The 27,731-nt window shown below is 36.3% G+C and overlaps 1 protein-coding gene across 3 annotated transcripts in view; it reads left to right on the top strand.

Moving 5' to 3' along the window:
- LOC134527379 (nucleolar protein 10) overlaps positions 1–27,731 on the top strand; it is a 130,575-nt gene that overhangs the window by 52,447 nt on the left and 50,397 nt on the right. For all 3 annotated transcript variants that reach the window (XM_063360016.1, XM_063360017.1, XM_063360018.1), the window contains exons 9-10: positions 24,949–25,109; positions 25,239–25,490. In XM_063360016.1, the coding sequence (XP_063216086.1) occupies positions 24,949–25,109; positions 25,239–25,490 (413 nt within the window). The remainder of the gene's footprint in view (positions 1–24,948; positions 25,110–25,238; positions 25,491–27,731) is intronic.

The following is a 27,731-nucleotide window of genomic DNA, read 5'->3' as shown; positions in this document are numbered from 1 at the left end:
AGGCTGAGATGCTATGCTTACGTGGCTTGGTAGGGTATTCTGGTTATTTTGACGCAATCGGTGATCGCATCCGTACTTATGGGGTATCATTTTAAAGAGAATTCACACATCTGCTCACAGAAATTAAGATTTCTTTAATATAACCTGTTATTTTCCAATTATACTGGTTTAAACACAATTTTAAACTATTTTAGGTTAATTTTTATTTTGTGGGGGCCAAAATTTGTGTAATTCGTTTATAGCGAAGATCAAACCCGGAACCGTGACACCTCGCAATAACGGGACTCTAGTGTACTTTCAAAATGATTGCTTGTGGTTAGGAACAAAGTTAAAAATGCTTCCAATATAATTTTAGGAAATTCAGTGTTGCCAACTGTCTTGCCTAAATATTTGAGGTGGTAAAACGAACATTGCCGAACATATTTATAAAAATTTGGTAATATAATTTAAGACTTTTTTCAACATTGGCCCATTAATTCACAGTGTACTTATGTAAAAACTAGGGATGTGCGGGAAAGGAAATTTAGCCTTGGGAAAATTTCGGGAGGGAAAATCAAATTTCACTCGGGAAATCGGGAAAAATCGGGAAAAAAAATCATAAGTAGGTATATTTATAATTTTGGAGTGTTTTTACAACATCACCATTAGAAAACAGACTTACCGTATTTACTCGCATATAGGTTGCGACAATTTTACCAGATTTGATGGGAAAAAAATGAAGTGCGACCTATATGTGAAGAAAATTTTTTTAAAACTTTTAAGGATTTTTTTTTTGCAATATTTTGCTTTAAAATGTGAAAAAGAAGTTTATATAGGTATAGGCAAATTTATTTACAATGTACACATACAGCGAAACCCCTTATTTACGTTACCGTTATTTACGTTTTTCCGTTATTTGCACTATATTCTTCAGGTCCCGTTGAGTTCCCATTTAGTCCAATATAATACTTTCACACGAATTACGTCTCAAAAATCGAATCCATCCCGCTATTTACGTCACGTAACAACCATAAACAACCAGTAAATACCGTGGGTACTTTAAGAGTACATAAGATTTGCTAGTAGGCCTATAAACATCGTGAAAAACGTAACGTTTATAGTCGGCAATGAACATTTTAAATTGCAAAATATACATATTTTATAACATGAAAAGTTGCTTTTATTTCTAAACATGTAATAATTTAAGCCTAGGCGTGTAAAAATCTGAGTAATTATAGCAGGAGACAATCTAAATGCACGAGGGAAAAACTTAAACTCATGAATGTATAAATGTGGCTGATTGTTCAGTTCTGATACTGTATTTATGTCACAACTTAGCCGAAATACTGGTAAGAGACAAACTTCACAAGATAAAATGAGCGGAGTCTTGGTAACTGTTTTATACGTATTTTATAATTTCGGAAGTATTGTACAGTTGACGCATATTTTTTAAACTAACAATTTATTTCTGGGAATCGTAATTAATTAATTATTGGTATTAAGACATCAAGATGAACGTAAACTTGAACACGTCACGGCAGCGAGAAAACTGGTGCGTATACCAATAAACTGGTATTAGAACTGGTCAAAACTGGTACACGGGAGGTGGAGCTTATATTTTTTTCCGCTAAGCTCACATCTATTGGCTGGCTGCTGATGAAAGGTCACGAGTCTGGGTGGAGCGTTGAGTGAGTTATACTGCGCATGCGCAACTCAGAGAACAGAGAGAGCCAGCCGGCCGGCGGCTACGCCACGCCGTAACAACAGCTGATCGAGTACAATGACCTTTCTCCGCGCACGGCGCGCTATTGACGGTAAATTTCCATCAATTTGCGGCCCTTTTTTTTTAAATTTTAGTTTACTTTGGTGCAATGCGTATGTGTAATGAATTACCGGTGCGACCTATATGGGGGGAATCTTAAATACTAAATTCAAGACCTCAAATTATGGGTGCGACCTATCTGCGAGTAAATACGGTAGTATAATGCTCTGTTTTCATGTAAGAAAACCAGTTCTTCCACGTGTTGAGTGAATAAAGATTCTCTCTTTGCAGATACTACGTTTCCGGCAGATGGTATCACTGGAAGGTATCTTCAATCCGTTGTTGTTTTGATGGACCTGGTTGTGAAGAATTTACCGTAACGGGCCGTGAACTTAACAATTCTTGCCGTGTCTCAATATTCCAACTTTACAGTTGGATGTTGAGTCAAGTGCCTTATGAGGCCCGATGTGCTGCCGTAGCTTTTTTTCTGAGTTTCATTGCATGTCTTACATTTAGCACTAAGTTTATCATTGCTTCTATCAAAGTAGTTCCAAATACACGTTTTTTAATCAGCCATGTTTATTAAACAACTAAACAAAACAACCAACATGTAACGGTAACATGAACTAAATGACAAAATATATTACCATAATTTTGAATTACTACGTGCCCTTGTAAAATTCACCTAATATTGTGGACCTCAAATCAACATCAGAAAAGTAAATTATTTTATTTAATCTTATTTTCACCATTTACGTGTCACAGGAAAAAAAACTGATGATGCTGCCATCTCTTTAGGGCTGTAGCGTAACCCCGCCTCTAAGTGACGCACTGGCCAATCGCAGCTGTCCCTGATAATTAAATCACTGTTTTTGTCTTGATTTTTTGATGAAACAATTTTAGACGTTGTAATACGATTTCATTCCGGTAAACAGAAACATTAATACAAATATAAAATTACGAAATGTGCAATATACACGGGATTTTCCAATAATGCTGCAAACTATTAAAGTAATATCTCGTTCAGTGTTGCGTTTCAGTCCGACTGCTTATTTAAGTAAGTTTAGAAGACCGTGTTGTATATCATTTTCCGGGATTTTTTTTCCCATGGATATAGTTGACATTAAAAAATAATTTCATTAATAAACGTGTTATATTTATTAAACCGTAAAGCAATCTCTTTATTTTTCCTTTTATTGTAGGCCAAACGGGCCGTTGTCACAAATTTTTTGTAACTTAAAACATAATTTTATTCCCGAAAATACCGGGAAAAATATTATTCCCTCCCGAAGGGAAATAAAGCAATGCCCTCCCGAAACTTTTCCCGAAATTCGGGATCCCGCACACCACTAGTAAAAACTCCAGTATACAACTCAGTTTTAATGCATTATTCATTAAAGTTTTAAAAGGGACAGATAGCAAAATGAACTTAATTTTTGCTTCATCACCGAAGTTGGGATTCATGGCCGTATAGGTTCACCGTGGCCAGTAGCATATATAGTAAATAAACTTCAAACTATTCGCTTTCAATGTGTTCCGTTTAAGTTTAAACTGTTCTAATGATTTGCTATTGAATGCAGCACTGTTGCAAAGTACATTGCGGGAAATACTATCACATAAAGTGAGAAAGTAATGCATTAATATTATAAAGAAAATGATGGTGCAAGAAAAAAACTACGTTAATCACAGGAAATCGTAAATCCCGGGTACGTAAAAAAGAGGTTCTATGTACTGTATTAAATCATGGTGTCTGAATTTTCATACATATAGTGATCATATCTTCCTACCACAACAGTTGAAGCCGATATATAGTGCGGGAAGATTTCTTCATAGTTGTGCTGCTAGAGGTAGACAAACCTTGTGAGCTAGTTCCATTTTATAGAACTTTACAACTACCTGGAGGATCAACAGTATCCAGCTTCGGTTCCAGAACTGGGTGTTACCAATCCTCTCGTATTCTTTTCAGGGTAGTGCTTCAAGAAAATTCTTCATAGAAAGATCTGGAAGTGTTCTAGGTAAACAATCATTAAACACCCTATAACAAAATAGTGAACCGAGGCAGGGCACATGAAAATTGGGTTACCCATCAAAAGAACATCAGAGGTTTAAAGGAGGATCGTTAAATGGTGAAAGCAAAAAATAAATCCTAGAAATCCGTACTTTAATTACTTTTTAATAGTAAGCCATTATTCCTTTTTCCTTTTGGTCATCACATCACATTTCCAAGTATCACATAAGGCATCTTTCTCCACATGATTGTGTACACTAGCTGACATATTTTTGATTATTAACTCAAAAAATATTTATAAAAGGCAGTTATTAGTTATTACTGTAGAATAAGAAAGTGAAAATTTTATAAAAAGTTATTAGAATAGAACAGTGCATACAGGTTTTAATTGGTAGTCATGGTTTTAAAACTAGGTATGAAATGTATTTCAATAAAATAAATTATTCATAATTATTAATATATTGTTAAGAACTGTCCATTATTTTTGTTGTTTTTGGCGCTTGACATTACAGTCTGCTAGTGAGGCAGTTTACCTTGAGGAGATACAAAAATTTACATATTGATCTGCCATTTATGCTTCTTGCCGGCACATGGAGAAAAAAGGCCGGAGAATCATGGCTGAAAGAGCTGGTTGGAGAAGTAAGCTTAACTACAGAGTTGGAGGATAAAAAGTAAAAAGTCGAATGTAGAGCCTTTGGAATCTTGGAACTCGTAATTTAGAAACTTGGAACTTGAACTCTGGGACTCTTTGACCCCAATTTGAACACAGGGTTACACAGTGATAGAAAAATACAAAGAAGGTCCATCTAAAGGTAAGAAAAACGTGCAAACTAGAGTCGTAAATTTTAGTGAGAGAAAAAGGGCGGCAATGGATTTCCACTTACTACTTGTGGGGAGTAATCCAGAGATCACTTCATGATGAAGAGAAGTAGCTGTGGCTGCAGTGGAACGCATGCGGACTCTGGAAACTACAAGTTTCTACAGAGTACATAAATATGTTAGCACAACAGGCAGAGAGAGAAACAATCCCTTGACGGAACCGACTACAGTGGAACCTCGTTACTATGAGAGCTGACAATGGCGGGAAAAATCCTTGTAACTACGAATTCTCGTAATAACCGAACACAGAAATTTGAAGTCAAAGTTAAGATTCTTGAACCTTTTAAAAATGTCTTAATTTCACACCGTAACTTGAAAATGGCGCACTTTAGTGGAAAACGCATTGAATAAAAGTTGTAGCAAATCAAATTACAAATTGAAATGGTCGCTATAATTTTTTTGTGTCTACAATGGTTTTCGTTTTAATCTGGAATTAATTAGTCTGACGCAAGAGGGAGCAACGAAACAAAGGTAAGATAACATCTGGGGCCACGGTCGCGTCATGATGGAGGGGAGGTAAGTGAAGTGGAGAAAGGAAAATAAAAGAAGTGTGAGAAGGCTGCTCGAAGGGAGGAGTGAATTCTTCCCTTCCTGTGTAGGCTGGTTTATTTTTAGATTTCCCCTTGTAGACGAAAGCCAGCGCAGCAGCTAGCTACTAGGGGACGTAACAACATACAGATGCACTCTAAGGTGCTTTATGTGCAGCGGTGTATGTAATCAGTTTATACTTTCCGGTTAGGTTATATTTGTGGCCAGTCTCACTATAATTGTGGCACCTCTGACACATTTTCCTCTTCCCCCCCCCTTTTTTTTTGTGAGTCTTCGCGTGCTGCTGAACAATTCCTTCATCCCTTGCCGGATCTGCCTTTTCAAGCATCTTTGTTCAATGTCAATCTTCAACCTAGGGTAGAGAGAGAAAGAGACAACGAAGAGAGAGGACAATGCTGCGGAATAACGGGATGAGGAAAAGAAAAGGAGGGGAAGAGTACGAAAGGAGGGAAAGTAGCCGTCGCCTCAAGCGAGAGAGCCAATAGAGAGAGAGAGCGCATGTTGTTATTCACCACAATCCCACCCACAGCCTCTCCTTCCCCCTTCAACCCTACTGTGGAAAGTAGCGGAACGAGAGACAAGGCATGTTGCTTGTCACCAGTCACGCCACTTCCTTCCTCGTCACTCTTTTAGCGGTCTTTGTGGTAACTGCGTGAACTTTTTTTCAAGATGCCATTTAAATCACTCGTACTTACAGAAGGGCCAACAAGGAAACACTCGTAATTACCAGACAAATTAAGTATGAATTACATAGTCAAACTGACGGTGCATTACAAAAATCTAGTATCTTCAAAGGTCTCGTATTATCCCGTACTTGTAATAATGAGTTTACACTGTATATCATAGAGTAAGTTCCTCTTTCCGTTCACTAGGTGATCGCAGGCTTAACCAGCCTAGAGAGACGTAGAGACCCGGATTTGGAAACAAAGATTGTGCGAGGACTTCTGCTCACGGGCGAAGACATCGAGTAGTTAAACAGCCTCTCGGGCCTTGAAGGGTGAAAAAAAGGAGGGGTGGGAGGTTGGGGTGGGTCTATGTGGAACAACGAGAAGAGTAGCTATTACCTGATTGGCCAGCCATTCTGGGTAGTGGAGGCACACAAAAAAAAAATATATATATATATATATAAAAAATGGTGCCAACCCATAGTTAGAGCGAGCTTCATTAGAGAGCGTGCCTAGAGGCGGTAGAAAGATAATACAGCCAGGGGCTGAAGGGCCTGGGAGGTGTCGCCCTCAAGCGGGGAGCACAGGAGTTATCTCGAGCTTTCGTTTTAGAATCTGCCGAGAGATTGTGTCGGAATGTAGCGCTGGCAGTTGGCAGGAGCGTGGCTTGTGGTCATTGGAGGGGAACCAAGGTGGTAGCAAAGAGCATCTGGCCATAGAGTTCTTGGAATGTGGTGGTGAAGGGGTGAGGGGAGGATGCTAGCATATTGAGAACTTCGCGAACGTGTTGGTGCCGTGCTCCAGAACCCTGAAATCTGGATCCGGGCACCTGACTAAACTCGCCGAGTTAAGGTGCCACCCGAGGCACGTGTGCTGCAGGCGGGGCGGATGATGGGGGTGCTCTGAGATGGAGGACTCATCCCGAGCATGGTGGGTAGAGGAAATTACATGTCGCAACCGTGCACCAAGGCGTAATAATTTCGAAGGGGCTGCTATGTCTGCGTGGGACGGGGACATCAAGTCGAGACAAACTTTTAAGTTGGGAGAGCCTCATTGAGTATAGTATAAGCGAGGAAAACAAATTTAAAACCGAACCTGATAATTTTGGTAAATGAAAAAAAAAAAATAAACAAAATATCAAATGTGCCAAGAAGTTTCTGATTTGCAGCACACGGGGTTGTAGTTATAGTTACCTAGACCGTCTACAACAGTGGTTCCCAACCAGTGGTCCGTGGACCATCAGTGGTCCGCGAGAGCTAAAATATGGTCTGTGAAAGATTTCAAACTTTGAATGAACACGCATCGGTGAACAAAAGCGAGCGCGGCGTGCAGGTGACTGGGGGAAGGGCAAGCTACTGACTAAACATTATGGCGCATGCCGGTCAGTCAATCGTACGTTTTCTTTTGTTTTACTCAGCAGTGTTGTGTTAGTGATTCTGTTTAGCTGTTTAGTGGGTTAACATCTGTAACTCCTCAATATTCTTATGGATAATTTGATAAAATATGAACAGGGTTAGTAGACTACGCTTTTTTCTCTGTTAAAGATTTTTAATAAAAACATGCAATTACAAAACAGAATGTGGACGTTAGTTTACGTATTATTCTTGTGTTTGTGTACTAAAAATGTTCACAACAGTTAGGTACAGTTGGTTGAAAACCTAATTATACATAAAATAAAGCGATATGAAATTAAAAATTAAGATAGTAAAAGAACACTGGCCTCCAAAATTAAAAAGTGGATCCAGCCACAAAAATTCTTAAAAATATGCCATCATAAAATTGTTGAATTGTTATTATGCTGTTTTAGGTTTTTCATAACGAAATAATAACACAGTTAACTCTTTTAAAGCCAAAGTCGGATAAATCGCCTTTTCTGTGTTGTACGAAAAATTGGAGGATCAAAAAGTCGGCCTGAATATTTTTTTCTTTCAAAGACGCATTTACGACACTTGCAGCGCACTCTACCGTTGTCGGTTTGACTCGCCCTACAATTGAGTTGCTTTTTCTCAAAATAGAGAGCAGAGCTGTCACGCCTCTATCTTCCTTCCCTGATAGAGAGCAGGGTTCTCATGCTGTTTTCAAACAGCATGTGAAACAGATTGGTACATACTGTGTTTGTGCACATTTCTTTGTTTTTAATTTAACTTTCTGTTGTGAGAAATTCAACTTTTATTTTAAAAAAAATTATCTTTTGATTCTTTTGTAAATTATAAGTGTTAATTATTTTCTACATAAGTATGTGTTCCTACTTATAAAAATTTATTTTGCAAATATTTAAAAAAAATTTATATTTCTGGCAAACAAATTATTAAATTGCTTTATCAAAAAATAATAATCAGTTTCGTGGAAATTATAAATTGGCAGTTATTCTTTATTGTTGTTTTTTGTGCGTTGAAAATCATTTTTGTACTGTAATAGTTGTAGTGATTATATTTTGCCACGAAATTCTTAGTGCCAAGAATATTACTTTGATAACCATGCCCTATTCGCACCCCGATCCATTAAAAATAATATAACTTTTTCATGGGAACTTTAAAATAAAAAAAAATAAAAAAAATGCATTATATGTTTTTATTTAATCTTAAAAAATGACAAAGAATAATTTATTTATAAGATGTAAAAATGTTATACTTCTATACTTAAAGGTAAAAAAGTTATTAAAGGTAAAAAATTTATTAATATTTAACTCCAGATATGTAATTCATTTAAAAATGACTTGGCACTTTTAGTATAACCGTCATAGAATTGACAATTTGAGGCGGGCACCAAGAGGGTTAAGGGAAATTTAAGGTACCTACCAAGAACCTTTTTTTTAACGATTAGAGAAATTTATTTTTTAAATTGTGTAGTAAAGATTTAAGTTTGTAAAAAAAATGATAGTGAGGTTAGAATTTTTTGGAAGCTAATATATATTTATTTACTTAAAGATTTATTTTATGAATTATGAAAAAATTTTGCTATATTATTTTTTATTATTTTACGTGGCATAAAACATAATATAAGCATAACAGTGTACATTCTATTGCTTTTTGGTTTTGTTTTCAGAAAATGCCGCCTAAGAGGAAATTTGATAATAGTTACATTAAATTTGGATTTACTTCGATAGAAAGTAATGGAGAAATAAAACCACAATGTGTTATATACGCAACTTTTCTCGCGAACGAAGCCTTGAAGCCAGTGAAACTAAAACATCACCTAGAAACGACCACCAGAGTTCTTTTAAGGAAAATAGGAGAATTTAAAAAAAATGTAACTCGGGCCTAGTTGTACAAGATATGCATCATCTGAAAAAACATTAGTAGCATGGTTTGAGATATCAAAATTAATAGCACAATCAAAAAAAGCCTCTCACAATAGGAGAAACTCTTGTGAAACCTTGTTTGATCAAAGCCGTCGAAGAAGTTTTAGGGTTAGAAGCAAAAAAAAAATACAAAATATACTTTTGTCGAACAACACGATGAAAGCTAGAATTGAACTCATGTCAAATGATATCGAGGAGCAACTTGTTTCAAGAATTAAAATGTCGCCATTCTTCGCTTTGAAGTGCGATGAATCCACTGACATTTCTAATTGTACTCAGTTACTTGTTTTTGTCCGCTTTTAGACGACTACAACATAATCAAAGAAGAACTGTTGTTTTCTCAGGAACTGGAAATTACATCAAGAGGTATCGACGTCATGAATATAATAACTGGATAATTCCACAAATATGGCATTATGTGGGAAAAGCTAGTCGGTTTCTGTACGGATGGTGCTCCTGCCATGTTAGGATCACATTCCGGTCTAGCAACGTTAATCAAAAAGAGGAATCCGTCAACATTAACATCGCATTGTATCATTCATCGTGAGGCGTTAGCTTACAAGACTCTTCCTAAATGCCTTCATGGTACAATGAAATTGGCCATAAAAGTAGTAAATGTCATTAAAAGCAGTGCCTTAAATTCACGCCTTTTTAAAAAAACTGTGCACTGAAATGGACTCCAACCATGAGAACCTCCTCTTTCACACAGAGGTTCGTTGGTTGTCAAAAGGCAATATGCTGGAAAGATTATACGAGCTGAGAGGAGAGTTGTTTCTAGGTGAGAAAAAAATGGAAGACTTACTATTACAGTTTTCTGATTTGACATCCCAGATGCATTTGGCATATCTTGTTGATATTTTTACACACTTAAATAACTTGCAAATGCAAGGTTCAGGAAACAGACAATTAGAAGGCGTTGCAAATATTTTTAATTTTGAAGATAAACTTTGTGCTTTTATTTGCAAACTTAAGTTATGGATTAGTCAAGTTGGCGAGGGAAATTATAGTGCATTTGCAACATTGAAGGCATTCCTTGACGACAAAAAGTATGTCATGTTTAGGGAAAGCATACAAAAAAAAACAGCAAATGTCATTTGCATGTGTTGGTTAATGAATTCAACCATTACTTCCCAGAATATAACAATACAGAAGCTATTGTGGACCAAAAACTGATACGCAACCCTTTTGGCACGTACACTAGAAAAGTTGCAGAAGAAATCCAATAAGAACTTATTGAATTACAAAATGACAGGAACTGTAAGGATGCTTTTGAATCCGATTCTTTGGAGACATTTTGGTGTAAGAAAGCAATTTCATATACTACAATTTGAGAAATCACTTTGCGCTATCTTATGCTTTTCTCAACAACTTATTTATGTGAACAAGGATTTTCTGCATTACTGATCATTAAAAACAAATCCAGGAATCGACTGAAAGTAAGTGATGATATGCGTGTAGCTTTGAGCAAAAATATTACCCCAAGAATTCAAGATCTTGTACAGAAGATGCAAGTTAAAAAATCTCATTGATGCAAACTGAATTGTGTACTAAAAATGTGTGTTTTCAATCATAACACTGTTAATTAATGTTTATTTTGGTTTTTTTTAGATTGCTTATATTAAACGTTTTGATTAACATTGAACGATTAGGCTTAAAGTTTATTTTTAGATTGATACAGATTATTTTTTAACCTTGTGGTCCCTGCTAATAATAATGAAATTAAAGTGGTCCCTGATCAAAAAAAGGTTGGGAACCACTGGTCTACAGCCTGATGTCCTGATTATCTTGAAGACCAACGAGTGGTCTTCGCATAACGGAGTTACATAAATATAGCGTATACCGTAAGTGTGTAAGAATACCTAAGGATATTGCATTTGTACCAGCACGAATAGAAACCTGCATTAAGTGTTATAGTATTTATAGCTGGGTTGCTCAATAAATTGATAAATATTCTATTAACTGCATCATTAAGTACATGAATGATTTAAGGAAATGTTCAGTCCTAAATTTGTCATTAAAGCTTGATGTGCATATATTTATTGTATTTAACTAGTCAAATGTAATAAACATTTCCGATAATTTTAATGAAAGTAATAAATTCTATTATTTCAGTAAGTTACTTTATAGTGGAATCACTTGGAAAATATTAACTTTAGTGTTAACATGTGAATGTTTTCCTTATGTTATAATACACTTACTAACACACTAGTTTGCAAACCTATATAGATGAAAGTAATATAATTCTTACCTATACTAACTACTAAGTGTATTATTACTATGCATTCATTTCATTTGTTACTGAATATAGTATTTGTGTCTCTGTCCTGTGGTTGTCATATTGCTGGGAAAAAGGAGTGTTGATATTTTATTTACCGTATATTTATGAATATTCTCTTTCATGATTGCCAGAGTCACCATAGAGAAAAACTGGCATACATTATGTGGGGTCTCCTACACATTTCTCAAGTTTTTGTCAGAATATTTTATAGTTATCTTGTACTGCTTTTGACCTTCAAAAGTCGTTTTTAAATCGAGGAATGCATCATGTCAGGTGACAAAGGTACATATGTACTAACGTGTAAGATAGACATGGGCAAACTTTTTAAGAGGATGGCCAGATAAAATAAAAAAATTATCTAGGCGGGTTGAAAAAAAATTGAACAAAACACATTTTTATAAGTGATAAAACTTTATTTTTGATTTTTACATCACACACAACTTATATGTTACAATGTTAAAAAACTTAGAAAAAAGTTACAAAAATTGATTATTCTTAAGAGTATGAAGGCTTATGTGACTGATGAAACTGTGACTGAGCTTCTAAATGTTGTTCATAATCTAATAGAAACTGGGATGTGCTGATCCACAACACTACGCCTACGTGAGGTCACGTGCAAATTCAGTTAATATTATATGTGATAATACCGTACTTAAAATGCAATGAGAAGAAAACCATTATTATATTCTAGCTACGCAAAAAATACATTTTGTCCTATGTGTAATTTAAGGGGTTTTCAAAACCATGTTGCGGGCCGGATTGACTATCCCTCGATTGTTGAATGCTTTATTAAAATTCTAAAATATCTCTTGTTTACTGAGCTGTCGACTCCGGAATATTAGAAATGGCTGAAGCTTTTGTAAAAGTTATTATAAAAAAATATAATGCATATTTCATAGAACCATTGGCATGAGTCTCGACCAAGTAAAACAACAATTTTCAATGATGTGAAAAAAATTGATCCCAATCAGCTTAAGGCTCGGATAGGCAACCTTATATGGATTTTTAGAAATAAAAGTTTATTTTTCAAAGGCTATACTATCAATTGGTCTCATGAGATTTTTAAGGTCGCGAATGTATGCAATATTTATTCTCAGACCTACTACTTGGTGGACGTAGATGGTAATGAACTCTAACGTGGTGTTTATTTAGAAGATCTTCAAGTGGCATTTTATCCAGACACTTATTTGATTAATAAAATCCACAAGAGACTTCTAACGCAACTTCTTGTCAACTGGATTGGATTTGCTGAAACGATAAAAAACTTGTGTAAACCAAAGTGATGTGGAAGATTAAACATGTGCTTTGTATGTGAACTCACCTTAACTAACTGTTGCGTGCGGCTAGAGATTGCCAGACCACGATGCAGCTGGAGGGCTGCGAGCCAGATGTTGTAGTGGTTAGGGGTGGAGTAGCTTCCATTGCTGGCTTCCCGCGCTCCCTGAGGGATGTTTTATTTCCGAGGTCGCATCTACCTGGACTCATTCTCTTTTTTGCATTTGACATTGCTGCACACAACGTTGCGTTTGTTGAGGAGAAGATGGCTTTCATCACTGCCAAGGTATGAACTCATTTCGGAAATCTCGTCATGGCAGAAATAAAATTATTATCTAGGCTTTGATGGATGATTTATCCTGTTTAAAGTACAAACGCATCAGTAGTTTTTTTAGTGTTAGGTTAGCTTTTGTTTGGGGAAAATTACTTTTAGCTGGCTCGTGTCAACAAGTCAGGTACTAATAATCTTTTAATTAGCATATGGTTAACCTGCCTGGGTGCGATGTTATTTAGCAGTAGCAAATTAGTACTGCTGAGACATTGTATTGTATCATGTACTCTATTAAATCCGTAATAATTTATTGTAAATTCATAAATTATTGTCTACAACTTTTTTCTGAAATAAATTTTTATATGGAAACATATTTTTATAAGGAAAAAACAAGGGTTGGACGACAAAAAAAATTTATATCTCCCTTCCTAAGCACACCATTGAATCCGTTCAGATTGTTTGTTGCGGGGAAACTAACCCTCACAGTATGATTGATATTTATTTTAAATATAAATATTGCCAGTGTAACCTAGAGTGTCATAGATTTGTAAATAAAAAAAATGATCACTGCAGAAGTTAATTATAGCAATATTTAAATATTCGTATCTAGCGTTGCCTTTAATAGTTGAGCGCTAAACACGTATCAAAAGTTCTTAAAATATCAAAGTTAAAAGTTTTTGCCGGCTAATTTATCACTCAGAGTCATGAGCTCTTTAGTACTCTACCACTGGGATAGTATCTAGTTGCAATTTATTCCTATTTGTACACACATACCTGATGAAACTATTTCTTGGCATACAATTCTATAATTATTTCATACAGCAAAACATTTTATTTAGAACTCACTATTAACAATCCGAAAATTCCATTTTCATTTTAAAACTTCTCTTTTTGTTACAAGCCAGCAAAGATATTGCACTTCTTTGCAAAAACAAAGCACATAAAATAAAATAATCTTTTCTCATAGTGTTCATTCGAGTCCAAAGACAAAATAAAAATTATTCAGTTTCATAGTGCTGTGAATATGCCATATTTACAGATTGCCGCTTCCATACTAAATTTACACATAAGTTTGTTAAAGTTTGTATGTTTATATTAAACTATGGAACTGAATCACTGCAGAGGGTTGGTAACACTGAGTGTGCAGACGTCGTAAACTGTTCCGATTCCTCGCCGCTCCAAGCACAGTTGCACGTAGTAAACAAAGTCTCAGCTTACCTTGCCACTGTTGTCAGGAAACACTTGATGAAAATACTTTACCGTGGCCTCAAAATAAATTTGTTTTTCATCTTCGGTTGTGATGGTGCCATCGTTGTACCCCGGGTCCTAGATGAGAGTATCCTCGTCCAATGTCAAATACTGACACATCGTTGCCGTAGCGAGGAGTCGTCGCATTTCCAGACAATCCCATGTCTGGAATACTGCTGATAGCAGTTCCGCTGCGGGATCGCTGGGAGACTTGGGATACCAGACCAGTGTGCATGATCAACAATAGTATATACTTTCGTTACCATTATCGTCAACCATGAACACTATGTTGATGTATTCTACATCTGTACAGTTACTCATCGTAAATTCTTCTATAACACACGTCTCACACTGTATTTGTCATTATGTTTAATCATTCGCGCACTTAACGTTAAGCGTTCATGATTACTCGAACTGTTCGTTTGCGCCTTAAATGTTATATTGAACCTCTTCACCACTTGCGACCCTAATAAAACTTATTTATAAAAAAAAAACTTCTTCAGTGATCATTTTTCATTAACCTTAAACAATAGCAAATTAAATATTGGATAATTATACATAATATACTATAATCATTAGTTACAAACTAAATTGTAAGTATTTAGGATATGTGGACGAAAGGGATGTCCACTTCAGTGTCACGTAACCCTGTGGGATTACAATTACGAGTTTTGTTTGTTTTCTACTGCGAGACGAGGAAGTATGCTCACAAAAAAATTAAGGAATCACACCGTAATTATATCAAGCAATACACTGTTGGGATCAATATAGATTAGTTTAGACATGTTTGCACTGCAACGCATGTATGTGATGCTGATGTAGGCCTTTATCTGATGCCAATACTCTACTTAGAAAGGCTGTATTCACTACTATTATATGATTCTCAAATATTGTGTCATTAAATATAGGTAGACTTATACTTAGTAGGGTATAAATACATTTTCTATGCGTGTGTATACAATGCTCATCGCAGAAAAAAAAATATTGATTAACAAAGTGCGGGTCAATGGTTCAATAAATATTTAGGCTAACAGTACATCCCAAATAGGTCAACGCCTAGGAATTTGAACATTAAAGTTCGTACTGAACCTAAAATAGCCTGGGAGTTCACACATGACTCCAAACTAAATAAACTGGATAACGAATACAAAACATTAAACAATAAACACTAAACATGGTACACTAATCCAGTTCACCCGACACTTGTATTCATCAGTTTTCCTTTTAACCAAACAAAATGACCTTATACACACCGTTGAACAAATTGAGGTTAATATAAATGTCCTCAACTTCTTTTTTTTTGTATTTATACTGACACAATAATACAGGTTGACGTAGTTAAAATGTAATAGTAGCTTCATACCGCGCTGTTGGTTTCTTCATATTACAGGAGTATGATATGGCCTTAATTGATTTATGTTGAAATTACCAATATGTTGTCCAGTCGTAACATCTTGTAGCGTGTAGCAATTTTGTCTAATTATGCCTGCCACCTGATATGGTCCGCTGTATAACATGAATAGTTTACGTGTGACTTGTAACCACTTGTTGCTTGTTGGTGCGGTCCTTTTTAGTACTGGATCTCCAACCTTAAAGTTGCTAATGCGAGAGGTTTTATTTCGCTTCTGGCGACCTTTCGCTTCTGCCACCAGACGATCGTGGACAAGTGATTCTACTTCCTCCCTCGTAGGTAGTATTACATTGGTGTCGTCTCGTTCAGGAAGATAGTGTGGTGGAATTACCTCCGACCGTACCAGACAAAGAACCTCGTTAGAAGTTCCACTTGTGGAAACATGCATGGTATTATTGAGCACGCATTCAATAAACGGTATGCGATCTCGCCAAGCCTGTTGAGCGTCGTGACAGTAAACATGTAACATGTTTCCCAATGTGTGCATCTGACGTTCTACGGTATTACTCTGCGGTTGTCTAACAGAAGAGGTGGTGGGTGTGGTCCCCAATTTCCTTACGCCTCTCTGCCACACTTCACTGGAGAATTGAGTACCCCTGTCAGAAAGCACGCAGTCTACTTTGCCTACAACTTCGGTGAAAGCTTTGAATTTGGCGAGTACCGTCTTCGCGTTCGCATTTACTATGGGATATAGTTTTGTATACTTGCTAAATACATCCATAACTACGAAGATGTAACTTACTCCCGATTTGGAAGTGGGTAATGGGCTGAATAAATCCACAGACACCAATTCCAATGGTTTTGTAGGTAGAAGTGACTGCATCTGACCTTGTAGCCGCTCCGGCGTGTGTTTCGCCTTCTGACACGTGATACACGACTTAGTGACTTTGGCTACCGAACGTGGCATGTTAGGCCAGTACAACTGACGGCGGATCGCCTCAGTCAGCTTTCCTGCACCAACATGTCCCAGAGTTTGGTGTAATTCCCAGGTAATTTTGTTTCTTAAAGATTTTAGGTTTAACTGGTTTCCACATTTCTTCGAAAATGGTTGGTTTGTTTTGACGGTAAAACAAGATACCGTTCTTCGTTTTGCAATAATGCTGATTGATCTTGTGTCTATAATTGCATTCCTCCATCTTTTGGTTGATTTTCTGACAGAATTTATCATTAGATTGATGTAATGATAAATCTTGTAGCAATTTTTCCAGTGTCTTGTTTTCTCCAACAACTGCAGTTTTAATTGGCGCTACAAGGAATTCCTTCGCCTTGTTGTTATTAAACAAATTATCAGCCCCAGACTCAGGAATGCGACTTAGATAGTCGGCCGCGATATTTTCCGTACCGCGTAAATGACATATTTCAATATCGTATTCTTGCAACAACAGATACCAACGGGTTAACCTGTTCCCGAAGGTTTTACCCGCTTTCAGGCAGGTTAGTGCTTGATGATCGGTAAGTAACTTAATCTTTTCTCCTAATAATATGTCTCGAAACTTTTGTACTGACCAAACAATTGCCAGTGCTTCCCTTTCTGTTACGGTGTAATGTCGTTCTGCGGTGTTGAGAGTTCTTGATGCCATCGCTACTGTTTTTTCACATTCTTGTTCGTCTAGTTGTGTAAGCTTGCACCCTAATGCAAAATCAGAAGCGTCAGTGTACAACCTGAATTCTCGTCCTTGAACAGGATGATTAATAACCTGTTCTTCTAAAAACAGTAATTTGAGTTGTTGAAAGGATTCTTGCTGACTATTTCCCCAAATCCACACCACGTCTTTCTTCAGTAAGTTGAACAGAGGTAAAGCAATTTTCGCTACCTTATTGCTTTAATTGCGATAAAAACCGACTACTCCTAAAAATGCGCGCAGTTGCTTCACATTCCTGGGTACGGGAAACTCTCGGATAGCTTGTAGTTTTTCGGGAGCTGTCTTAATACCGGTTGGCGTTAGTATATGTCCCAAGAAAGGTAGTTCTTGTCTGCAGAATAAAGACTTTCGGAGTTTTATTGTCATTCCTGCAGATTTTAATTTTGTCAACACAATGTTGATGTGCTCTAAGTGTTCTTCAAATGTATTTGATGTAATCAAAATATCGTCCACATACGCTCTTGCGAATGCATCACATTCTGGACCTAGAGTAGCTGCCAAACAACGAGTAAATTCGGCCACAGCGTTACACAAACCGAAGGGTAACACCTGGAATGTGTACTGTTGGTTTCTAAAAAGAAATGCTGTGTACTGGCACGAATCTGGATGCAGTGGAATTTGCCAGTTTCCCGAGGACAGATCAAAGGTGGTTAAGTATTTTACGCCCTGGTACAATCGCAATATTTCGTTGGTCTGAATGGGACTCTCACGATCTTTAATAGTGATATTATTTAAAGATCTGGCGTCTAAGCACAACCGTACCATTCCGTCCTTCTTTCGTACGCAGACCATGGGATTAACGAAAGGACTTGCCTCTCGTTTTATTACATTCCAGTCCAGCATCAGTTGCAGATACTCTGTTGCTTCACTAATGTATTTAGCCGGAATAGGATAGGTTTTCTTATGAAATGGTTTGCATTCCTTAACCAAAATTTTTGCTTGATATAACCTGTTGTAACCAGGTCTGTCACTGAATACCTGTTTGTGTTGACATAACATTTGATAAAGTTGCTGCATTTGTACATCAGTTATAGTACGTAGATTGTTTATTGCTCGTTGTAAATCCTCAACAGTTGCAAACATAGCATCGTTGACTGACAACATTAATATTTGTGGTGTAGGATGAGTTAGTCGTAGCATCCCTACAAAGCTACCTCGTATCTGCCATTTCCCCGTTGTTATCGTAGTAGGGACTCGACATTCAGGTGATGTTACCATCCACTTGTCGAAATCCAAAACAATACCGTAGTGAGACAAAAAATCCGTACCTAAAATCAAAGTTTTAGCCAATCCTCTTACTACTAGTGCTGTTGTGGCTTTACATTGTCCTAAACCTTCAATGTTCAGTAACACTTGACGGTTAACCACGGGAGATGCTCTGGAAGTAACGCCTATAATTTTAATGCTTGGCACAGGTATTATATGTAATTTCTGTCCCGAGTGCTCCAAGTGCTTTACAAATTCTTCATCAACGCAGGTAATTTCGGCACCACTATCCAATAATACCGTTATTTCCTGGCCGTTCACAGTTAATGACACCTCCGGGCATTTGTTGATGACCGCTGCCTGTCATTAATACCAGTAGTGAGGTCATCAGTCATGTTGCAAAGTGGTTGATCTGTCTGTAATGTATTGACATTAGGCGGTATAGGAGCCTGTCTATCAAAATACCCCTGAGGTGGATATGAGACTATCTGTGGTGGACAGCTGAAATCGGGACGTTGCTGAACCGTTGCAGATGATGTCAGCTGCTGTTGTGGCTGACGGTACTGATGGTGTGACGACCCACTGTCTGACTTCCGACGAGGCGAAGCTGATTCCTCCTCGCGGCCGCTGTGTTTGCTCGACTGTTCCTCCCGCTTATTATTTCGCGGCTGTTTTTGTAGTTGTATTTGGCTATAATTTTCGTCGTCACTGTCAGCTCGGTTGCGTTTTCCCCACCAGTTGTTTCTTTTCTTTCCTCCTCTATAATGGTTGTATGACTTGTTCTGATAGCTACCTTTACAGTACTGCCAACTGTTAAGGTTCACGTGCCTAGTTTCATTATTTCCCTTCCATGGCTGGTACAAGGGTGCTGGTTTTTTCTGTGTTGGCTTCTCTACTTCAGTAGAGTTCCGTGACAGTCGTTCCAATCGGTCGAATGCTACTAGCTGTTCACGAAATTCCGTGATGCCGTCGAAATGTCTTCCGGTAAAATGTATTTGGTACCTAATTGGGAGCTGAGATATAAGCATAGACACAAATTCTTCAAGATCCATTTGTAGATCTAAATATCTCGTTTTCTCATACATTTGTGAGAAATGATTTTCCAAGGATTTGGATTTTCCTGGATAATATTTCTCTGCATGCATGCGTGACCTCAAATTTCCCTGCACTCGTGTATTCCAAAATTGTTGTCTGAATTTGTCTTTGAATTCGGCGTAAGTGTGCGTTGAGACTTGGCTCAACTCCCACCAATAATACGCGTGATCTTTAAGTGCCGAATTCATGCATCTCAAACATTCTTCATCTGTCAAATTAAACATGGATGCATAGTCTTCAAATTTTTTAATAAATCACATTGGATTTTCGTTTTCTCCAGCTGAGAGCTGTGGTAACGACTCAGACCATTGACGAATAGGGTGATGCATAACCGCTACCTGGTCTAATACTCTCTTACATGACGTAGGTCTAGGCGAGTCTTGTGCCTCGTCGTGCGTGTAGTTAACTGTGCGAATACGCTCGGGTGTGTGCTTATCAGCATTGGTCGTTACATCTGCTGATGGTACACTAGTATTAATTATATTATCTAGACGTAATTGAAGCACCTTTTCTTCCAGATGTACTACACGTACGTCTAACTGTGCGTTAGTTTCATTATGTTTTTCCTGTACGAGTGTAATGCGTTCGTCTACTTCCACATGGTGTTGGTTTATTGCCTCGTTAACTATTGCATGACATGCACTGTTTATTTCATTAATGTTGTTACTATTTCGTGCAGCCTGCTCAGCTATTTGTTCTACACGACCTTCCAATTGGTTATGACGATCAGTTATTTCCTGAGATAATGCATGAGTTGAATCATCACATCGTTTCCGTACATCTATCAGCTGTTGCTTTGTACTTTCTATATGTGTCTCCAATCTGTTACTGATTGTTACAACACTGCTATTTACTTCATTCAGTCCTTGCCTAAATTCTTGCGTAAGCTCAGTTTTAAGGTGTTGTGTTTGTTGCGTAAGCTCAGTTTTCATTTGTTGTGTTTGTTGCGTAAGCTCAGTTTTCATTTGTTGCGTTTGTTGCGCAAGGTGTTGTGTTTGTGGCGTAAGCTCAGTTTTAAGATCAGTTTTAAGGTCAGTTTTCATTTGTGATAAACTTTCCATGACCATCTGCATCATGGAATACAAATCCGTCGGTGATCCTGACGGAACTGACTGCTCAGTTAACATGGCAGGCTCTGGCCGCTCCAGATGCTGGCTTGCCTCTACATCGTCACTATCTATTTGTACAGGAGACACTACAATGGGTTGCAACCTATAGGTAACTGATTCTTCACTGTTATCCCTAGAATTACGTACAGAGCTCGTACGGCTGCGTCCACGAGTTTCCATTGTACACTAATTATAGTAATCACAAAAAAAAATTACAACTAGATTTTTCGAAAGGCCCCACGTTATGGTGTCAGTTCTGCGGGGAAACTAACCCTCACAGTATGATTGATATTTATTTTAAATATAAATATTGCCAGTGTAACCTAGAGTGTCATAGATTTGTAAATAAAAAAATGATCACTGCAGAAGTTAATTATAGCAATATTTAAATATTCGTATCTAGCGTTGCCTTTAATATTTGAGCGCAAAACACGTATCAAAAGTTCTTAAAATATCAAATTTAAAAGTTTTTGCCGGCTAATTTATCACTCAGTTAGAGTCATGAGCTCTTTAGTACTCTACCACTGGGATAGTATCTAGTTGCAATTTATTCCTATTTGTACACACATACCTGATGAAACTATTTCTTGGCATACAATTCTTTAATTATTTCATACAGCAAAACATTTTATTTAGAACTCACTATTAACAATTCGAAACTTCCATTTTCATTTTAAAACTTCTTTTTTTGTTACAAGCTAGCAAAGATATTGCACTTCTTTGCAAAAACAAAGCACATAAAATAAAATAATCTTTTCTCATAGTGTTCATTCGAGTCCAAAGACAAAATAAAAATTATTCAGTTTCATAGTGTTGTGAATATGGCATATTTACATTGTAAATCTAATAATTTTTATCTTAAACTTTTGTCTGAAACAATTTTTAATACAACAAAGGAGGGGTTATAATACAAAATTAATTTATGACCACCTTAGTAATCACACAATCAAATAACTTCAAATTGTATGTAAATCTCATAATTTTTATCTAAAACATTTGTCTGAAAATTTTTTTTTGATAATACAAAAATTATTGCAAAGGGTTGAAAAAACCTGGGGTTGTAATAAGAAAATCAATCATACTTCCCTAACTATACACTATAGATTCTTATTTTTGTTTAACTTTTTGAATATTGTATGAAACTTTATTTTTTTAATAGATATTCTATCAAGTCTGTTATATATCCTAAACTTTATCCAAAACTTTGATAGAAACAATTTTTTATAAAACAAATTAATACCAAAAAACAGGGGTTGAAATTTAAAAAGAAAATTAAAGCTTCCCTATTATTTAATTTGTTCCTTTTTATTTTAAAACACTTAATATTATCTTAAGCCTTGGTCCAAAGTAAATTTTCATATAACCACTGTTAGTGCAAGGTATGAAAAATAGTGTTTGAAGGTCAAAAAATTGTAATAACTACCTTAGTATGCATAATATGAAATTAATTCTAAGTTATTCAATGCTGAATGCATTGTGTTAAAAACATTCATAATATTTTCATTGCATAGAAAATGAGAATATTTTGAATTTATCATTTTCTGGTATTGGCGAACATAAAGATGTTATGACCATTAAGTTCTTAAAATATTCCAGAAGTTTATAGAATTTTCCAAAATATTTCCAGAAGAAATATTTTTATATGGAAAAAACGAGGGTTGGACGACAAAAAAATGTATATCTCCCTTCCTAGGCACACCATCAGAAATCAACCTATACCTGTAAGCTGCACTGAACAGGATTTTTGTCTATCTTCAGTATCCTGTTTTATAAAAATTGTGTAAATCACTGATACTGATAAAAAAGAAGCACCAGAAAATCTCTAATGAATACCTGTAAGTCATAAAAAAGCTAGTGTTGAATTGTTTACTATGCTGTCTTCTGATGACCAAATTTAACATTGAGAGTTAGAATTTTTCTGCACCTTGAGTATGAAATGCAGTAAAATAAGACATTGTAAAGTTATTTATAAGCAATAAGTCATCAAACAAAAGCACATATAACAAACTTTTTTTCAGATCTCTATTTGTAACACTGAGTGTAGATGTTGGTAGTTAATTGAGAAACTTTATTTTATGTTTTAAATGTCATTGAAGTGAGTGGTTTGAGAAGAGTATAAAAAACAGAAAATATTAGGTAGGGGATATAGAATAAATGTGGTAATGAGTGTAGCAATCATGACACAAATGAAAGTTTGTGTTTCGTTATGTTGAATTAATGGTACAATGTAGAAATATAATAGAATGTGTGAGATTGTAGTAACAATGAGGGAAGTGACAGTTCATATTTTGCAATACTGAATGAATGTAATGGTGGAATCGCAAAAATTTTTGGCCTAAATATAATTTATAGACGAGTTATATTGATAGTAGATGATCATTGCCATAAAGCCAAGAAATGTAAGTTTTTGGTGGTTTTTAAGGGTTTTAGTAATTTTAGAAGGGTTTAGTGTATGTGTTTTCTTGTTAGGTGAGAGGGTTGTTGTATGTGTGTTTAATTAACAATGTTTGGTTAGATATTTTTTTCTTATATTAGTGGAATAATAAAATTTATTAGGTAAGGTAAATACATTTCAATTTCCTCATTTTGTGCTTGTTGAAGAAGTGATAGTTTAGGGAAGTTAGTTCAGCTCCATTAAAAAATGATTTTTAAGTTTGCTTTGCGATATTGATGACGTCTTCAAGAAGCCATTGCTGAAGTCTTTAGGACCTGTTCAATAATAGGACATTTTGGATTGGAAGATTCACACACTTGTATTGCACAGTATTTTTTTCTTCAGGAAGTTATATTATAGTGTGCAAAAAATATCTCCAGTATTGTGTTTTAAACTAGAATAGTTAGTGCTGTAGTGTATTTTACAATACCCAAGACATTAAAATCTTATATGAAAATGAATAACTAAATTATAAAGAATGTTATCAAGTTATACTAAACCGGGCAGGATTGTAAGAAGTATATACATAATACTGTTCCGAGGACTCTAGCAACGAGGCTGGCCAGCCAGTCCACACGCCTGCTTGCTGTTGGGGTGCGAAGCAGGCTGTGCCCAATCCTTCATTACCGCTACGTGCCTAATCCCATTAACAGTGGTGCTTGCTAACCTCGTTTCCTTTATCCAGCATTTTTCCATTGAGCCGAGAGAATTCCCCGTAGCTCTCGAGGGTTCAGCACAGTCCCAGAGCCCCATCTGCGTGTAGTGGCATTACTAAGATGCCTTTTTTCAAGAGCTTTAAGTGTTAAGTCAGGGATTCGGATAACACGACACTTTGGAGGGCAGGACTTGACAGGTAGATGAACATCGAGACATACCTGTGGGGGCACTGGTGTGCGAAGTACAAGTGAGCCCTTGGTGAGTGATAACGGACTATGAGCGACGGGCTTTGTAGGCAAAGGTTAGTGAATCGTGGACTGAAGCAGCCAGGACTGTGTTGTGTGTGTGGTAGAGGAGTGAGTAGTGTGAGGCAGTGTGATCGAACAGAGGTGCGTGGTAAGAGACGACCAGTAGATAGCGAGCCAGTAGAGGGAGAGTACATTGTGGACTTGATGAAAGAGTGATTAATTTGTGGACCCACAGTTAAATTGTTACAACTTAAATGAATAGTGTAAATATTAGGTAGTAAATAATACTTATTTTATTAATTGGGCTATCCTTTACTAACCTTCTCCCACTTATAACAATACAATACCATGGGTATTATATCTTCAGTATCGTGTTCTATACTAGAATAGGTTAAGGCTGTAGTATTCTTCATGATACTCTGGATGTTTAAATCATAGTAGAACATTAATAAACAATTAAATTACCTATTTACAAATGGTATTGCAAAATATACTAAACCGAGTGGGAATGTATAAAATATAATACCATTGGTAATGTTCATTCAGTATCGTGTTCTGGACTATAATAGATAGACCTGTAGTTTATAATATGATACCTAAACGTTAGTTTCATTAAGAAACAAATTTTATGCTAAAGAACCATATCGTTTCCCCCCCTTATCTTCCCCAATATTCTCTAGCTTTTACCATGGTGATAATGTGATGTTGGTGATGTCATCAATATTATTATGGCATCTGTATCTAGACTACTCTCAATTATTTCACTTAATCCTGAAATTTTTCATTCAATATAATCCTGTTTTAAAGATTAATATTGTGTAAAGTAGTAAATCTGTAGATATTTCAGAAATATTATTACAGAATTATTCAGTACTGCATGTAAGTTTGGGGGGAGGGGGAAATTATTTTGTATAATTTTTGTTGTTTCAGGAACAAATCTTCTCAGAGCATATATGCATGGTTTCTTTATGGACATCAGGCTGTACAAAAAAGCCAAATCTGCTGCTGAACCATTTGCATTTGAAGAATACCGGAAACAGAAAATCCAGCAGAAATTAGATGAAGACAGGTCAAATCGTGTGCAATTAAAGGCAAGTGATAAATGGGGTTTCTTTCACCTTGAGATATGTTCGGAAAGATCCAGTACAGAATGATATTCCTGAACACACTTGTTAACATTAAAAAATAAAATTAACATGATATGTGTTGTGATTTTTCAGAAGTTACCGAAAGTGAACCAAGATCTGGCCCTGAAGCTGATGAACGATGACATGAAGAAGAAGAAAAACAAAGGAGGCTCAGGTCTGCTGATGGATGAGCGCTTCAAGGCCTTGTTCGAGAACCCAGACTTCCAGGTGGACAAGAACGCAGAGGAGTTCCGACTGCTGAACCCAGTGCTCTCGAGACTTGACAGGACCCAGAAGAAGCAGTTGAAGAAGCAGGTGCTGCAGCAACAGTTTGACGAAGTCGAGGTACTGTGTGTGTGTCTGTGTGTGTGGCATGTGGTTGTTTCCACATTTAGCATCGCAAGACAACAACACTGCCATTTAAAAACATTATGTTAAATACACGCCTTTGCTGCTTCAAAAAAAACCTGAAGAATAGAAAACAAAAGATGGATACACAAACACACACACACAGAAAACCAAGCCAAAATCACCCAATGCCAAAGGTTAAATGCATAGATTGCACGAAGCATTCTGTGGAAGGAATTAGTCAGAACAATATCACAGCATAGACGAACCCAGTGGGCTAACGACAAAACAAACTACAACCTTGGACCACACAGCGACAAACAGAGGAACCCAATGAGAATTCAAAACAGATATCCTGGACAATACAATGACAATAGAGCAATGAAGTTAAACAAATATCCTGGAAACCCAATGATAACAAATGACAACACAGATGAACAAAATAGGCTTGGCTTGGTTTTCTGTGTTTATGTGTGTGTGTGTGGATATATGTGTATTCGTCTTTTGTTTGTCCATGTTACAGGTATTCTTTATGACAGTGGGGATGGTCATGATGATGGGAAGTGTCCCAAGAAGTCAAGATCACTAGTGCCACGCTAATGTGGCGAGGTTCGGTTCCAACACCCGGTATGACTAACATTATGAGCACTGAGTCGGTACCCAAGTGGTTCGGAGCCCAATGTAAGCTTTGAGGTACCTTCATCTTGTTTAGTCTCAACAACATGTAGTTAGCATGAATCTTTACTTAAATTATGTAAATATTAATTTTGTTAGCTCACTTCTTCCCAAGATCGTACTGAACAAACTTTAAAAAGTTGTGGAACCTTAAGTATGTGCTTGCACCTTATTTCTATCTTAAATGCTTAAGTAAAAAAAAATAAATTAAATGTCTAAAGCTAATTTATCTGTAGACACAAATTTTAATGTAGGTCAGTGTTGTGTGATGTAACCTCTATGTACGTAATATCTTATCTATGGTGAGTTTGTTTGGAAGTAATGTCCCAATTAATAAACTACTGGCAATAGTAATTAAATGATAATACTCAAAATTACATGGTGTCAGGTGTGGTTAATCCAAATATTGGAAAATACACCCAGCAAGTAATACCAAGTCTCTCCTCCTGAAGAGTTTTATTTCAATGAGCCATCTGATTGGCCTCAATGGATTCAAAAATTCCAACGTTTCAGAATTTTTTTGGTTTAAAGAACAAAGATAAATTGGAGCAAGTGAGTATACTTTATATTGTTTAGGAGACAAGGGTGAAATTTTTTAAAATCCTTTGGTTTGAATGAGACAGACAGTGTCAAATATGACAGTCAAGTGAAGAATTTGAAACATTTCTTGGATTTAAGAACAATATTGTTTACCTATGAGCTAAATTTCTCAAGAGAAGACAAATGGAGGGGGAAGCTTTAAATTCATTTATTAATTATCTTTACAAATTAGCTTATCAATGTGAATGAGATATTGAAAGAGAGTTTAATTAGAGATATGATTGTCATTGGAGTTTCAGATCAGGCATTATCAGAAAAATTACAAATGATTCATAATTAGAATCTTAATAAAGCTATACAGTTAGCTAGACTGGGTGATAGTTTGCATCAGCATCAGCAAATTATCAGAAGGAATGTTCTGTAGACATAGGTGCTATTAGTCATCTAAGATATTCCTTCTCATGTCAACAGCCACTGGCCAATTCTAAGAGGAATATATGTCCTAATTGGGGATATAAAAACAATCACAATTTTGTCCAGCAGCTAATTAATGCTGCTTGTAATGGTTATGGCAAAGTAGGTTATTTTATAAGGTTTTGTAGACGGAAAAATAAGTCTGTCTTGGGGATACATGGTCAGCATAAACAAGAAGCCATGTATAAAAATTTCTGAGCAGAAAGTTGTATTTAAATTGGTTACCAGTGCCGATGTCACCGTTTTAGGTGATAAACTTGGTCTTAAGTTGGATAAAACAGATAAGAACTTGCTTGATGTTGCCAAATCACCATTAATAGTGAAAGGTGAAGTTAATTTTTCTCTTAAATACAAGGACAGGCAAACTTTAGAAGCTGTTATATGTAGTTCAGAATCAACACTGTGCATTATTAGGCACAGATGTGCTTTCCAAATTAAACCTGTCAACCTAAATATAAATGAAGTCAGAATAGATGTAATCAGAAAATTTCCTGAGGTATTTGCAATAAACTAGGACAATGAAAGGAATGGAATATAAAATTGGATTAA

The sequence above is a fragment of the Bacillus rossius genome, chromosome 1 (assembly GCF_032445375.1).
Source record: "Bacillus rossius redtenbacheri isolate Brsri chromosome 1, Brsri_v3, whole genome shotgun sequence".
NCBI lineage: Eukaryota > Metazoa > Arthropoda > Insecta > Phasmatodea > Bacillidae > Bacillus > Bacillus rossius.
The sequence above is the reverse complement of the archived record's forward strand: the minus strand, read 5'-3'. Positions and strand labels throughout refer to the sequence as shown.